The 15,700-nt window shown below is 51.2% G+C and overlaps 1 protein-coding gene and 1 non-coding gene across 13 annotated transcripts in view; one reads left to right on the forward strand and one right to left on the reverse strand.

The window, feature by feature from the left end:
• CACNA1A (calcium voltage-gated channel subunit alpha1 A) overlaps positions 1 to 15,700 on the forward strand; it is a 187,571-nt gene that overhangs the window by 22,000 nt on the left and 149,871 nt on the right. For all 12 annotated transcript variants that reach the window (XM_029052646.2, XM_029052655.2, XM_039910448.1 and 9 more), the window contains exons 2-3: positions 9,521 to 9,626; positions 14,112 to 14,251. In XM_029052646.2, coding sequence (XP_028908479.2) covers positions 9,521 to 9,626; positions 14,112 to 14,251 — 246 coding nt within the window. The remainder of the gene's footprint in view (positions 1 to 9,520; positions 9,627 to 14,111; positions 14,252 to 15,700) is intronic.
• On the reverse strand, positions 10,298 to 10,435 carry LOC114807491. Its single transcript, XR_003755552.1, has one exon. It is a non-coding gene; the product is annotated as a small nucleolar RNA SNORA7 (small nucleolar RNA).

Raw genomic sequence — 15,700 nt, forward strand, 5'->3', positions numbered from 1 at the left:
GGGACCAAAAATTTCCCAAAGCTTATCGGGAAAGTTTTCAGGCTAGGACTGGTACAAGATGCTATCTGGGAGATTCTGCCAAACAAGTCTCTGGCATATTTTTATTTATTTTCTTTGTTACTGTGGCTGTTACTCCAAAGAATGTATTTAGTCCTCCGAAATGCCTCTCCCCAAGGAAGGAGGGAGTGTAGCGTAGGGTGTGATGCACAAGATGGGAAGAGGTACTTTGGGTTTCCATTCCTAGCTGTTCCTGTGATGACTTGAAAGACCTTTGGGAATTCCTTTTCCAAGCTTCAGACTACCTGTCTGGAAGGTGGAGATGATAAATTCTGACCCTTTTCTAATTTCTAGAAAGGGGTTGGTTTGGGGTCGGGTCTTTTTGTCGGTGGTGGTGGTTTTGGGGGTTTTTTTTTTTTTTAAATGGTATTTAAGTGCTTACTATGTGCCTGGTACTGTACTAAGTGATGGGGCAGATACAAGGTAATCAGGCCGGTCACAGTCCTTGTCCCACATAGGGCTCACAGTCTTACTCCCCGTTTTACAGATGAGACACCGAGGCATGAAGTAACTTACCCGAGGTGTCACCGCAGACAAGCGGTGAAGACAGGTTTAGAACCCAGGTCCTCTGTTTCCCTGGCCAGTGCTCTTTCCCCTAAGTCATTCTGCTTCCTTTGCACTCCCAGAGAAAAGGCCTATTGTTTTTCTCTAGGGGAACCACTGTGCTTTTCATGGGAAGCAGTGTGGCCTGTTGGAAAAAGCCTGGGCCTTGGGAGTCAGAGGCCATGGGTTCTAATTCCGGCCTGTCATCTCCCTGCTATGTGGTCTTGGGCAAGTCATTGACGTCTTTGTGCCTCAGTTCCCTCATCTGCAAAATGGAGATTCCTGTTCTCCCTTCTATTTACTCTGTGAGTCCCACGTGGGACCCCAGGGCTTAGTACAGTTCTTGGCATGTAGTAAGTACTTAAATACTACCATTATTATTATTATTATTTTTCCTTTCTGGGTTTTTTTTCCCCCTCCTGCCATCATCTCTTTCTGATGCTGCATTTTTTTCTCTTTCCCTTTCCTCCCCCTCCATCTCTAGCTCTTGCTAAATATCTTTCTCCAGCCCCCTCTCCTCTGCAGTTTCCCACTCTAGCACTCTCTCCCTCCTTTTCTTTTCTTCCCTTCCTGCTCCCACTTCCCTTCTCCTGTTTTATCATGCCAAATGTCAGAAAGCACAGTTGTCGCCTTAGATCTAGAGCAGAGTGCTGATCCCTAATGCCTTTGACAGTTCATTTACTCTCTCCAAAACTCTCTCCCTCCTTGTTTTCTCGCTAATGGGTCATGTGGGGCACGTTGCTTTTCCCAGCTGCCCATTCTCATTTGACTTCATCCCCACACTCTTTCCACTCCTCTTCTCCCCCCCCCCCCGCCCCCCCAACCCAACATCCTGCACCCACCCTTGCTCAGTGGGAGGCTGGATATTCAGGTCCTGTGTCGCTAACCATTCCGTGGTAACCGCTATTTCGTATCCCCGGCCTTCTTGGAAATCAAACCCCTCATCTGTAAAGCACCAAAAAGCTCCGACCGTATTTTCAAAGCCTGAAAATGTTTTCTTTCGCTCACTCGAGCGTGTCTCGGATGCTCCCTTCTGCTCCCGTAAATCTGCCTCTTCCTTTGCAGGAGACTCGGCTGGGGTCAGCGAAGACCTGAGGAGGAGATCTTGGCTAGGGACATTTTGATGTTAAGACTACTGGGTGCTGTCATATCGATTAAACTCCCGGGACCTCCGCCAATAGCCTCGAGGATTAAATCAATAGAGTTTGCAAAAGTAAAAGCTTCTTTTAGAGCTACACAATATTTTAGTTCATTTTTTTAATGATGGGGCTTCGAGGAGAGGCCGAGCTGATGACTGGGCAGATGCGGCATCAAGTCTGCATTCCTGAGACGGAATGCCAAGAGAGCGTTTTAGTGGCTCCCGGACCCCCCGGACCACCCGATTTACACATCTCTAACCATCCAGCGCCAAGGCGAGATCTGAGGCGGGTGGGGGGGCGGGGAGAGAGACGGAGAGGTAGAGGTGAGAAAAGGAGGGAAAGAAATGATTGCAGCTGAGATGTAAAAAGAATTGATGAGGTTGAGAGAGGAACCAGCAGGACAATTTGTCCCCCATTTGAGTGATACATATGTAAGAGTCAGAAATAGATTATACTAAATATATGCGGAGAAGACTTCCCCACCCATCAGAGGTTTCTGTATGCATTCCTGCTCCTGTACATGCTGAATGGAAAATTGACGGGGGGGGGGGGGGGAGGGGAAATGGGGAGGGAGGGGGCAGTGAAGTCCAGGAGAGAACACTAGGACATCGGACACTTGAATGTGAGGTTTGATTCGGCTATTACTTGGTCTTCCTAATGATGATCTTTCTGCCTCTCCTTCACCCCCCCCCCCCCCCCCACTACCCTGTCTCCCTGTTTTAGTTTTAACATGCGAGATATTCTGAGTTCAAACTTCTCATACAGCATCCTGAACTCTTTAGAGGAATGGTGTTATATAAATCTAACAAATAAATTCATAATTCAGTGTGTAGGAGGAACCTAGAGGAGAAGAGAAAAACGGTGTCCAGGAAAGGAATGAAGCCATGGAGCTTTTTGCAAAACAGGACAGCCATTTTGAACGAGGCCCTGAATAGGAGAACGGAGGAACCTAAATGGGGATGAGGATTGTGTTGGACGGGAATCCGCATCTTCCTCCCCCCACCCCCGCATCCCAGTGGATCTGTGAGCCAAGACTTGAGAAGGATAGAGGTCGGTAGGAAAGGGGAGGATGAGGAGTTCAGTAAGTGAACGGAGTTGAGAGAGTGGCACAAATGGACAGGGGAATAAACAGCATCGGAGAGCGTCACTGTTTCAAATCCTCTGAGCCGTGACTAAGGTTTGAGGCCCAGGAAAGCAGACTTTTTTTTTTTTCTTTCCTTCCCCTCAGAACCGATAACGTGAGAAGCTCAATTTGGGTGGCATTGGAAGACACTTAAGGACACGTTCCTTCTGATGGCGAATTATAAATCATTAGGATTTCATCTTATTTTCCTGCAGCCATGATGCGGGAGATGCACCCTCTTTCCATGCACGCCCCCTTAATCCTCCTTCCCCTCTGCGTTCCCTCCCCCCCCCCCCCCCCCCCCCCCACCAACTCCACCGTCATGTACAGCTTCAGGAGGTGTTGCTACTTGCGACTGAGTTTGCTCACACCTTCCCAGTTCTGACATTTCCGAGTGAATGAGAAAGGAACTCGGGGGCGGGAGGAGGAGGGCCGGAGCTGAGAGGACCCCTCACGGTGTTGGCCGCCGTGCTGAAAATGGGATCGGAGGCAGGGAGGCTGCACTTGTTAAAGTTCTCTTAACACTGCCGTTCGAAAAGTAAAGAGCTCCCGCCGAGGCTCGTCTCGCTTTGACCTTTCCGGCTCATCTGTCTGTTTTCGACCTGACGGTTTGGAGGCTTGACTCTTCCCCTAGTTTGGGATTTGGGAAGCCTTTCGATGATTAGAAGTGGAACTCTTACTATCTTTCTTGGAGGAAGGATTAGCCCATCCCAGAGACCGTCGGAGAACGCCATTAAGGGTATTCGAGGGTGTCTGTATACCGTGGCTTGCCAGCATCTCGTCCGAATCGAGGCACTTTGAAATCTCCAAATCCCCTCCCCGCTCCGGGAGTCTTCCTGTAGATCTCTATGCCCTCAGAACTAACAGATTAGATCCCTCCAATCAATTAATGTCATCGTGTGCTTTCGGGGTGCAAGTGGGCACTAGATGTGTGGCGTTTCATTTCTTCTGGGGGCTGCCCCACCGAGTTAGACTGGATCTGTGAAGTTTTGCTAAAGCTCCAATATGGAACTGAGAAAATGCTGCATAGACATTTGAAACCTGCTCATTTTCCCCTCCTCTTTCCACCATCATTTGTGCCTTTCCACCCACTCTCATTTCTTCCCCCTTGCTCTAGTTCCATATGTGCTCACCCACCCACCCACCTCCCCACAAGAACAGATCCCTGATTGGCTCACCGCTCGATCCACTTTGTTTGCATATGCAGATCAGACTATCCCAAATCCCACTCAACTGGAAGCCCTAGGACTCTGGAGGAGAGCCACTGGTTTGATCAGGCCCTCTGCGCGTGAGAGACCTCAGAGGCCGTACTGTAGTTTGGGGGGCGGGGAAGAAGAAACACGGCCAAAGAGAAGGAAATTGTGCGTTCGGAAGGACCGGTCTAATGCCGGCGCTTAGAGCGGTGCTCGGCGCATAGGAAGCGCTTGACGGATACCGTCGCTATTATTATTATGTCATAAAGGAACCTGATGGAGGAAAAAGATGTCAGCGGAACCTTCCTTAGATGCAGTGATTTTTATTTAATGTTCCGAAGTCCGAGGGAGATGGTCCGTTGGCGGACTCTGTCCATCTCCCCATCTATTAATAAGCTCAGTACCTGCAGTGCCGCTCTCGGTTCTTATCTTCCTCCGGGCACCCCGCTCTCGCTATATGGGCCTATCCGTACCTGGTGATCAACCCAAGTATGGTCGCGTCTATTTATAGCCAGACCCGTCTGCGTGACCGTCCGTTCATCTGGGCGTCTGTGTGCCATTTAAAAAACTACAGTTTTCCTCCTTCGGAGTCTCTCTCATCTTGATCCATCTCTCTTTCTTTTTGGGGGGCTCCTTTGGTCTCTGCTCCGCTCCTGTTTGTGCTGAGGCAGGCTCTTCCGCTTCTCTCTCCTCCCGCCCTCCCCCCAGGCCAATCAATGAACAGGAAGAGCTTGCAGCTGACTCCTCTTCTGATCATCCAGCGACGCAGCATTCATTGCCATTCCTGAGTGCCTGGCCCTGGCCCTGCTGAGGAACTGATGGCTGGACCCATCAGTTGCTTCTCTCCCCAGAGCTCCCCATGGCTCTGAACTGCGATAAGCTCCTTTGGTTCCTTGTACTCTCTCAAGCGTTCAGTGCAGTGCTCTGCACCCAGTAAGCCTTCGATAAATGCGACCAAATGGACGAATAAATATCTGTGGCTATTCCCCTGCGGCTACCAAGAGCTTGGATTTTCCCCGGGGAGAGGACAGGCAGCCTTGTGAACCTAATCTGCAGGGCAGCCTGGATTTCCCTCGCTGTCCCCCTATCTCCACCTTTCCTGGTTTTTGGGTTTTTTTCCCCTCACGTCACCATTTCTGAGCCCCCTCCTGCCCCACGCCCAAACGTCCTTGGCATGCGATGGCGAGGAGAGGCAGTGGAAGAGGGACACTGCTACCCGAGAACACGTTCACACGTTCTCATCCTTGCGTTACCCGTCACTTTACTTAGCACATTTGCTAGTTACTAAAGCTATTTTCGTTTCGACGGAGACTTTTGTTTCCTTCTCAGTCTTCTCTCTCTCTCCTCTTTGGGGGAATATCGCCTCGCAGAAAAGATGAGGGATTTAGAGTCCAGGATGCCTGAACCCTTCTAGGTTTGGGGGGGCTGGGGTGGAGCAGAGGAAGACCATATCTTCTTGTGACTAGCTGAGGAGGCTGAGAATCAGAAATCCTGGGCTCTGGGCTCAAATTGTTTTCAGTTGACTCGGAGCGGAGCTCAGTTTACATCTGTAAAATGGGCCCGGTGTTAATTACAGACATTCCAGGAACTTGTGGTGTGGTTGATTGCTGTGAATTGAGATGTTGAGCAGGGGATTGAGAATTGAGAAAAGGTATCACATTCCCCCTTTGCCAAGTAACAGCTGAGGTGTATGGCTTGACCCCTCCCCCCAAATCGAGGGTTTGAAGATCTTGTAGGACTCGTTACAGTTGACACCATCACCGGCTTCCCCATCTGTCAAGCCCCTAGCTTCGGCATTATCCTTGACTTCCCCACTCTTTCAACGCCCATATTCAGTCGGTGACCAAATTCTTCCTCCACAACATTTCCAGCATCTGCTGTTTCCTCTCCATCCAAATGGCCACCACACTGGTCCAGGCCCTTGTCTTCGCCCTACTTGGCTTCGACGCCGGCCTTCCTGCTGACCCCCTCCCTGGCTTCAGTCTCTCCCTTCTTCAGTCTATACTTCATGCTGCTCCTTGGATCGTTTGTCTAAAATATCGCTCGACCTACATCTCCCCACCCCTCAAAAGCCTCCAGTGGTTTCTCACTCCTCTCCTCATCAATCAGGAGCTGCTGACCATTTTGGCACTCGTTTATGCTCCACATTTGCATATCTGCTCTCAGTTGTATACTCAATCACTTCCTTTGACTATTTGTAAATAATTTCATCTTAGTCCCCCCTCAGTAGAGCGTACGTGGGTAGGGGATATGTCCCTTTCTTGTTCTGTACTTCCCAAGCTAAGGAAGTGCTCGCTATGTGCCAAGCACTGGGGGTAGATGCAGTGCAGTCGGACAGAGTCCCTGTCCCGTGAGGGCTCTCGGTCTAAGTCGAGAACAAGGAGAAGGAGGCGGGACGCAGTGGGTGAAGAGAACAGCTACGCGAGGTGGTCCGAGTTGGCGCAGAGCCTCAACCAGTTACGAGGAGCTTTGGCTTGATAACAACTACTTTACGGCGACGGTTATGCCTGCCTTCCTCCTACCTGAATCTCCCTCCCCCTTCCTATCTGGCAAACCGACCACAACTCTCCCAATCTTCAAAGCCCTTCTGAAATTGCATCTGCACCTAGAGGCCTTCCCCGATGGCTCATCTCCCCACCCTAAATCAGTCAGTGGGATTTGAGTGCTTACTATGTGCAGAGCACTGTACTAAGCATTTGGGAGAGTACAGTACGCTAGAACGAGCAGGCATCCTCCATCCCCAACTGCCGTTGCGGCACTTCTGTGCCACTTAAATACCCTCGCCCATCACAGCGCCTCCGTATATATCTTTATGCTCTACTATTTGCCCTTATCTATACTTTCCATGTCTTCCCTACTAGGTTGGAAGCTCCTTGAGGGCAGGAATCACGTCAGCCGGTGGTGCTTTTTGAGCTCTTACTTTGTGCAGACCACCGTACGGAGTAATTGGGAGAGTACGGTACAGTTGGTAGATCTGAGCCCCATCTTCGGGGAACTTTCAGTCTAGTGGAAGAGACGGACGTTAAACTAAACTGCAGTTAAGGGGTACAATGGAATATAGCGATTTGCAGGTGATGGATGTGGGGGTGTTGGAGTAGTGCTCACAGAGTAGGACTAAGGACATTTTGAGGTGGGAAGAAGGGAGAATGGCAAGATGTGGATGGCAGGAGTGGGGGGGAGATGAGGATTTAGTCAGGGAAGCCTTTCTGGAGGAGTTATGATTTTTAGTAGGGCTTTAAAGGTGAGGAGAGTGGTGGGCTGTCAGATAGGAAGAAGGAGGGAATTCCATCCTACGCTCTCACAAGGCTCAGTACAGTGCTCTGTACGCAGTAGGCCCTCAGTAAAGACGGTTGATTGATTTGATTTGCACTTCCAGAGTTCCGCCCCGCTAATGGAAACTAGAAAACCACTGGCCATTGCTCTTATCCCGGGGATTTCGATGGATCTTTCGGTGACGGTCTAATTCCGAGAGTCGCATAATTGGCATTTAAGGGGGCAGTAGGACAGGGTGAGGGAGTAATGAGACACTGCGTGAGAAAGAGGGGTCCGATTCAAATAACGGTATCAGCAACTGTGGCAAGAGGAGCTTGGGAAAAAGCACTCGGTGACTTTTCGGCATATAAATATTTTCTCTCATTTCCACTCATTTGTCGGGTGGAGAAGAACGGGATATCTATGAAACATAGCCCGGCTTCGTTCTCTGTACTCACATCAGAGCCGGCCCAAATCCCAGCGGATGCCGGAAGCGGGTACGATCTCAGCCTGTAGTTGATTTCCGACAATGCTGTTAATGGGGCTGATCTCCTCCTCCAAAGTGAAATACCGTTAAGAAGTCTGGCTGGGGAGGACTCCTGGGTTCCGCTCGTAGTGAGGGCGCTAAATTCCTCTCCGTGACTGCTTTCCGTCTCAGAGAGAGGCTTCCTTCCTCCTTCTGGCCCCCAGATCCCCCCCAAAGTGGTAGTGTGAAGATCATTCCATGTTTGCGAAGGGGGGCCGCGGGTGTTTTCAGGGAGTACAGATGTAGTAATCGATGTAGTTTATCTGCCGGTCCATAATAAACAGGAGCCTCTATCTTTCTTCACTTTGTCCTTCTCCTTTATCCCTTCTGAGCCCCTTCTCTCATCGCTGTTTCCCGAACCCATCTGGGCTGTGGGGCACCTCGGGAGGGGCTCGAGCGACAACCAAGTAAATTAGCATTCATCAGCTAGACTGGCAGACTCGTTTCGAACGTGAAATGAAGTGGACAGATTATCCCTAGGGGAACCTCCCGACCTTGCAGTCTTCTCGCCGTGACACTGTAGTCCTTGTCAACACAGATTGATGCTCGCAGGTCCGCGCGGCACGGAGAGGGCTATTTTTTTGTGTGTGTGTTTAAAGGGGGAGGGCAGCGCCTGGGAGGTTGGACTGTGCTGGTGGTTTGGAGGGCCCATCTTCTCAGGTAAGGGGAGATCTGTGTCTCTCGAGAAGCTGGTGAAGGATAATGTGCAATTAAAAACACCGATCGTCTGCGTGTGCGCGTGCATGCACGCGTATCCCCCGAAAAACCTTTTGTCTCAAGTCCAAATCCACCTAGGCCGATATCTCAGTCCAACCGCCAGGAGTCAGGACAAACTGGAATCTGTTTTCAGCTTCTCACGGGCTTGTGTACCTTGGAGGAAGTTATTTAACTTCTCCTCAATCTGTGTTTATTTTGTTGGATTGCCCAGGTGTGTTAACCCAGGGCTGATTTAGTATAGAAAACTGAAAAGGAACTGGGGATGGAGAGAAATGCTTCCTATTTCCCTGTCTCCAGCTGATCCAGGGAAGGGCGTAGGATCTGCTCCAGATTATTCAAAGATGAGCTCTACCTCCCTAGCTCTTCCCCACTGTTCCTTGTATTTCATTCACCTGGCTCTGAACCATCGCTCACCCCCTTTCCGCCTGCCTAGAATATCGTCTCTTCTCAGCCTTTCCCTCCTCCAAAGTGCCCGCCCCCCAAAAAGAAAACCTCACCTCCTCCAGGAGGTCCTCCTTCGTGATGAATTCCACCATCTTTCTGGTCACGCCATTCCACCAGCCACCTCAGCCTTTGTGGATTGATTTTTGTTGTTCATATGTGTCTGCTGTTTATATCCTCTCACTTTTACCTGTGGTCTGCTCATTGATTCGGGTCAACTTTTCCCCTCCATCATCCTGTAAGCCCCTCAAGGGCAGGGATCACATCTTACACTTCTTTGCACGTTCCCCGTTAGAGCGACCAGCCAACGCTCTTGACCCTATTACAGTGATCAGTAAATGCTCTTGGAACTGAAACAGGGGGATGGGTCTGGCCGCTGGCTTGGCGGTGGAGGGACGTTGGGGGGGAGAATAAGATCCCGTTTTTGGTCTGTGACGTTAGGTGCGTGCCAGGGCTGGGAGGCCGGGTCTGGATAAGGCGTACGTCTCTCGATCCCGCACCACAGTGACTCTCCTTAACCTTTCTGCACTCCTTTTGAATACATGATTTTAGCCACCATCATAGCGAACTGCATTGTTCTTGCTCTGGAACAGCACCTGCCTGATGACGATAAGACCCCGATGTCCGAGCGACTGGTGAGTGGCTTTTTTCCTTGTTTCCTTTTTTTTTCGGGGGGGTGGTGGGCGGCGGAGAGGTAGGCATTCCGTTAGGGTTGGGATGAGGCAGAGGACCTCACCCAAGGAAAGAATCGACTCTTGACTTTCTCTGAAAATGCCTACCTTGAATTTTTATCTTGGGAGAACAGGAACAATGACCCAGTGACTCTGAGTGAAATTGAATTCATGCATGATGGCCCGTTTAGAAGGGAGCCAAGCTCGTTTCTGTAACCGCTCCCACCCAGGAACAAGATGCCACAGGCTGGATCCCTGCCTCACTTCAGTGTACTAGGTCTTGGGCTGCTATGTGTGGGTTGCCTGAAGAGATGAAATTCAGTTTCAGGTTCATCGATCGAAAACCTATTAGAACCCTCTAAACTTCCCCAGGGATCTGAATGATCCTTTCCAAATGCCCGTGTCTTGTCTCGTCTTTATGCTGTCGAGTCGTCTCCGACCCATAGCGACGCCACGGACACAGCTCTCCCAGAACGCCCCGCTCTCCGTCTGCAGTCGTTCTGGTAGTGGATCCGTAGGTTTTTTTGGTTAAAAATCCGGAAGCGGTTCACCATCCTCTCCTTCCGCGCAGTCGCTTTGAGTCCCCGCCCTCGACTCTCTCCCGCGCCGCTGCTGCCCAGCGCAGGGCAGTTTTGACTTGTGGCAGGTTGCCTTCCACTCGCTAGCCACTGCCCGAGCTAGGGATGGAATGGGCAGGCCTCTGCTCGACTCGCCCTCCCGTAGTCGAGACTGGTAGAGTACTGGAAACTCTCCGGGTGCGACCCTGAGAGGGAAAATGCCCATGAGACATCGCCCATTTTCCCTTTCTGGAAAACCCCACTTTCCAGTGTCTGTACGTACCAGTCGATCAGTGGTATTTATTGATCACTTACTGTGTGCGGAGCACTGTATTATATTGTATTCTCCCAGACACTTAATACAGTCCTCTGCACACAGTAAGCACTCCATAAATACAATCGAATGAAGTGCTTTGTTACGGTATTTTTTAAGTCCTTACTATGTGCCGGGCACTGTGCTGAGCTCTGGGGTAGGTATGAGCTAAACAGATTGGACACGGTCCCTGTCCCACATGGGATTCACAGTCGTAATCACCGTTATGCAGTTGAGGTAATAATGTTGGTATTTATTAAGCGCTTACTATGTGCAGAGCACTGTTCTAAGCGCTGGGGTATACAAGGTAATCAGGTTGTCCCCCATGAGGCTCACAGGCTTAATCCCCATTTTACAGATGAGGTCACTGAGGCCCAGAGAAGTTGTGACTTGCCCACAGTCACACAGCCGACAAGTGGCAGAGCCGGGATTCGAACCTATGACCTCTGACTCCCAAGCCCGTGTTCTTTCCACTGAGCCACAACTGATGCACAGAGAAGTGAAGCGACTTGCCCAAGGTCACACAACAGTCAGGCGTCGGAGCCGGGATTAGAATCCAGGCCCTTCTGACTCTCAGCCTGTGCTCCGTCCACTAGGCCACGCTGACTGCTGCTGAGGGTATTTGTTGATCGCTTACCGTGTGTCAAGCACTGTTCTAAGCGCTGGGGTAGATACCAGCTATAATAATAATGTTGGTATTTGTTAAGCGCTTACTATGTGCCGAGCACTGTTCTAAGCGCTGGGGTAGACATAGGGGAATCAGGTTGTCCCACGTGGGGCTCACAATCTTAATCCCCATTTTACAGATGAGGGAACTGAGGCACAGAGAAGTTAAGTGACTTGCCCACAGTCACACAGCCGACAAGTGGCAGAGCTGGGATTCGAACTCATGAGCCCTGACTCCAAAGCCCGTGCTCTTTCCACTGAGCCACGCTGCTATTTGGGTTGGACGCAGTCCCTGCCCCGCCTGAGGCTCACAGTCTTAATCTCCATTTTACAGATGAGGTAACTGAGGCACAGAGAAGTTCCCCAAGAAGACTTGCCCACGCTACTTGGGAGAGTACCGTACAACTGAGTTGGTAGACACATTCCCTGCCCACAGTGAGCTTACAGTCTAGAGGGGGGAGACAGACATACATACATATCTACAAATTAGATAAATTTATTTAAGTGCCGTGGCGCTGTGCCCAAAGGTCACATACTCTCCAAAATGCCCACTTTTAGATGCCTTCGTGATTGAGTCCCTGTTGCGCTTTGTGGAAGATCAGCTCTGTTGTCTAGGACTTAATACTGACACCTTGAATTGGTAGAGGTTTCTTTTCGCGGTGATGTCAAAGGAATGAACTGATTTTATTCTCCCAACGTCCTTTCGAGGCAGAGATTGCTAGCTCCCATTTTGCAGATGACGAAGCGAAGGCGCAAAGAAGTGACTTGGCCGAGGTCACGCAGTAGGCCAGTGGCAGAAACGCAGGAACCAGGACTCCCGAGTCCCAACCGCCTACATCCGTCTAGCCCGTGCTGCCTCCACGGATGTGTCGGAACACCCATCTGAGAACCCGGAACCTTGAGTCTTGACCCGAGTGGGTGGAGCACGGGCCGGCAGTCGGAAGGTCACTGGTTCTAATCCCGGCTCCGCCACTCGTCGGCTGCGTGGCCTTGGGCAAGTCACTTCACTGTGCCTCGGTTACCTCATCTGTAAAATGAGGACTGAGACTGTGAGCCCCCCATGGGACAGGGACTGTGTCCAACCCGATTTGCTTGTCTCCACCCCAGCGCTTAGTACGCTGCCCTTAGCACTCTGCCACTTGTCGGCTGTGTGACTGTGGGCAAGTCACTTAACTTCTCTGTGCCTCAGTTATCTCATCTGTAAAATGGGGATTAAGACTGTGAGCCTCATGTGGGACAACCTGATTACCCTGTATACCCCAGCGCTTAGAACAGTGCTCCGCACAAAGTAAGCGCTTAACAAATACCGACATTATTATTACAGAGCCCGGTACGTAATAAGTGCTTAACGAATACCACAGTTATTTTGTCGTCACGACGACTACTCCAGTAATTCTGGTGTGAGGGGCTTTGCTTTATTCAAGCATGGTCTTTTGGGGTAGTGAAAAGGGAAGGGAAGGTTCCAGCCTCGGAGCCCCTACAATACCGAATGCAGGTGGAAATAAGCAGACCTGACTGTGCCTTAGCCTCCGGCGACTGACTGAGAATCACTAGCCGCATCTGCCTGTGGCAAGACTAACGGCAAGTGGAAAAATCGGCTTGGGATCCATCTGCCTCTTAATTGTCTTCCTGAAATCTCTCGTGTCAGCCGGCTAAAAATGTTCATCCCAGTACCGACCGCCGCAGTTCGACTCGGGAGGACTCAAGAGTGAGTTTGAGCCAGGGCCGACGAGGGATCTTTTTCAGGAGAGCGTGACCCAGCGCGGGCCTTCCCGTCAGCCGTGGAGCTACCCGTCGTTAGCTACCGCTTTGGGGTGCCGGCGGTCCTGAGCCGCCCCTCTCCCCTTGCTACCTGCCATTTAGGAACCACCCTGCAACCTCCCAGGGGAAAGCAGGTGGAGAGGCAGAGATGGCGGGTGGAAAATCCCTGTAGACCGTAAGCCCCTTGCAGGCTGGGATCGTGTCTCCTGACTCTCTCTAACTGTGCTCTCCCAGGCGTCTAATACCGTGCTCTACACACACCAAGAGCTCAATAAATACCATTGATCAATTTGATAAACGCAGGTCTAGCGAAACAGTGGGGCCTAGTGGAAGGAGCAGTGGAACCTGGGTTCCAGTTCTGGCTCTGCCAGTTGCTTACTGTGGGACCTTGGGCAAATCACTTAACTTCTCAGTGCCTCAGCTTCCTCAACTGTAAAATGGGGATTCAATCCAACCCCCTCCTACTTAGACCGTGAGCCCCACGTGGGACAGCGGCTGTGTCCAACCTGACAGACTTGTATCTACCCCAGCATTTAGGACAGTATTTGACACACAGTAAGCCCTTAAAAAAAAAAAAAAGCCCCACCATTTTTAAAAAAAGTGGATGGGCAGATATCCGGTTTCCCAGGGCAGCCTCCGAGCCCAGACTCTCTGCCTGTGGCTCTTAAAACACCAGACTTGTCTGCAGAGAGGGAAGACCCTGAGATGGAATGAAATGGCTCAGGAGGGGCACGCTGGGCCCGACCCGCCTGTTGTCATAGGGCTAATTTTAGGCTCTGGTGGCCCTGAGGCAGTGGAGTCCAAGGAAATCCAGGGCAAAGCTTGCTCTCTCCCCCAAATGGGTGTGACTCCCCCCCAGTCTTGGGGTACACTCCCCTTCCTGACACTACTGGGGGTGTTTTCAGCTCAGACTAGAGCTTAAGAGGTAGGGGAATGGGGGAATGTTGGAAGGTGGACCCCTGTACTAACTGCAGTGGCTGAGGATGATGGGCCCGGGCCACCTTCTCCGTTGGCTCAGTTGTTTAAGTAGCCTTAGCAGAATTGGTAGACCCTCTCGCTCGCTGGCATCTGCCAAAACGCGGCCCCGAAAGACCAGAAAGAAACACGGATCCCACTCGGCAACTGTGCTCATCTGTCCTCTTTGCTTCCCAGGATGACACGGAACCATACTTCATTGGAATTTTTTGTTTCGAGGCCGGAATTAAAATCATCGCCTTAGGGTTTGCTTTCCACAAAGGTTCCTACCTGAGGAATGGCTGGAACGTGATGGATTTTGTGGTGGTGCTAACAGGGTAAGTCGTTTGCATGAAGCATGATGTGTTTCCTGGGAAGGAAGAGTTGGGCTCTACCTAGTCCAGAGTGCCGGCCAGGGAGTCGGGCTAGTGTAAAGGTGGCTTGTAGATCCCTGTGGCACTGCAGGCCTTTCTGTTTTCTTGACCGTGGAGACAGAGATGCGGGTCGGCCCCAGTCGAAACATCGAGGCCGGAAACCCAAAGCCATCGATTGCCGGCGGTAGGGTTGGCCACAGCCCGACTGTGACCGAAATGGGCTATTTCACGGATCCGGCATTTTCCCAGTGGTGCCCCTGGGTCTCCGAGCAAATGTTTTCAGAAAGGCTCAGTGCTCTTATTCTCCCTCCTCCCTTGTTATTTCCCTGATCGTGCTCTCGTTGATTCTGTTTACTCCGTGCCTGCCGTAGCCCCGGTCTCGCTTGCCAAGATGGTGGGCGTGGGTCTTCGTCTACGCCGCTTCAGTCTGGTGCCTGTAGCGGTAACTCCTTGTGAAATATTCCTTCATTCGTTACTCCTGGGCAGCGTATGGTGCCGGGTCCTCTCCGAAGAAACGTTTCTGTTTTTTCGGTCGGAAGGCCGGGCCTGGGTCTTTTGTCGGCGATGGACTGTTGGATTTCTTTAGATCACCGCTCACCCGCAGGATGCTTCCCGCAGGGTTGATCGGGGCACCCTGGATGTGCTGGTTGGAGCCCACGAGTTGTGTCTGGGCGATAACACGGTTATGATTCAGGTGGGGGGTTTTTAGATTTGTCGGGGCTGTGTTTGCGAGGATGGCGTTGCTTTTCCTTCAGGGTGTGTGTGGCTCTGGGGGAAGTTTGCCCCGTTAGGGTAGGCCTCCCTCAACTGTCACCTACCCAGGCCAGCAGAGAATGGGTCAGTGTCTTTTCTTCTCAAAGAGGTTGACTCGACTTCATCTGAGGTGAAAGGCCTTAGAAACCTCAGATGTAGAGGCTCTGAAAAGCTGGGAAGAGAAAATGGAAGTTTCTCTCGTCCATCACCTGCATCTGACACGGCTACCGTGGTGTTCGTCTAGAACTACAGGCCACCCCTTCTTCTCTTGAAGCCGTTCCTCACTTCTCTTTTCTCCTTTGATATCTATCCTTCCGGGCTTCTCTCTATCCTCATTTCCTGCCGTCCGTTCTTCTGGAAACACTGCTTCTCCCTCGTCCACCAGCCGGGCCGCTTCCCCTCTCCCTCCGCCAGGTTCACCTGACCTCTCCAGTTGCTCTTTCTCCTCAGAGTCATTTCTGTGCTCTACATTCTCGTGTCACGAGACCCCGATGCACTCGGGTCTGTTTGGTAATGAGGGAGAGGTGCCCCCCTTGGAAGCGGTCTCCCCATTTTCTGACACGACTGCATTGCCCCCCGTAGCAATGTTTGTGGAGACTTCCTTAGAATTAGGCCCTAAAGGAAACAAAAACATTAAGGGAAGCAGATGAAGGTGATCAG

The sequence above is a fragment of the Ornithorhynchus anatinus genome, chromosome X2 (genome assembly GCF_004115215.2).
Source record: "Ornithorhynchus anatinus isolate Pmale09 chromosome X2, mOrnAna1.pri.v4, whole genome shotgun sequence".
Classification (NCBI taxonomy): Eukaryota; Metazoa; Chordata; class Mammalia; order Monotremata; family Ornithorhynchidae; genus Ornithorhynchus; species Ornithorhynchus anatinus.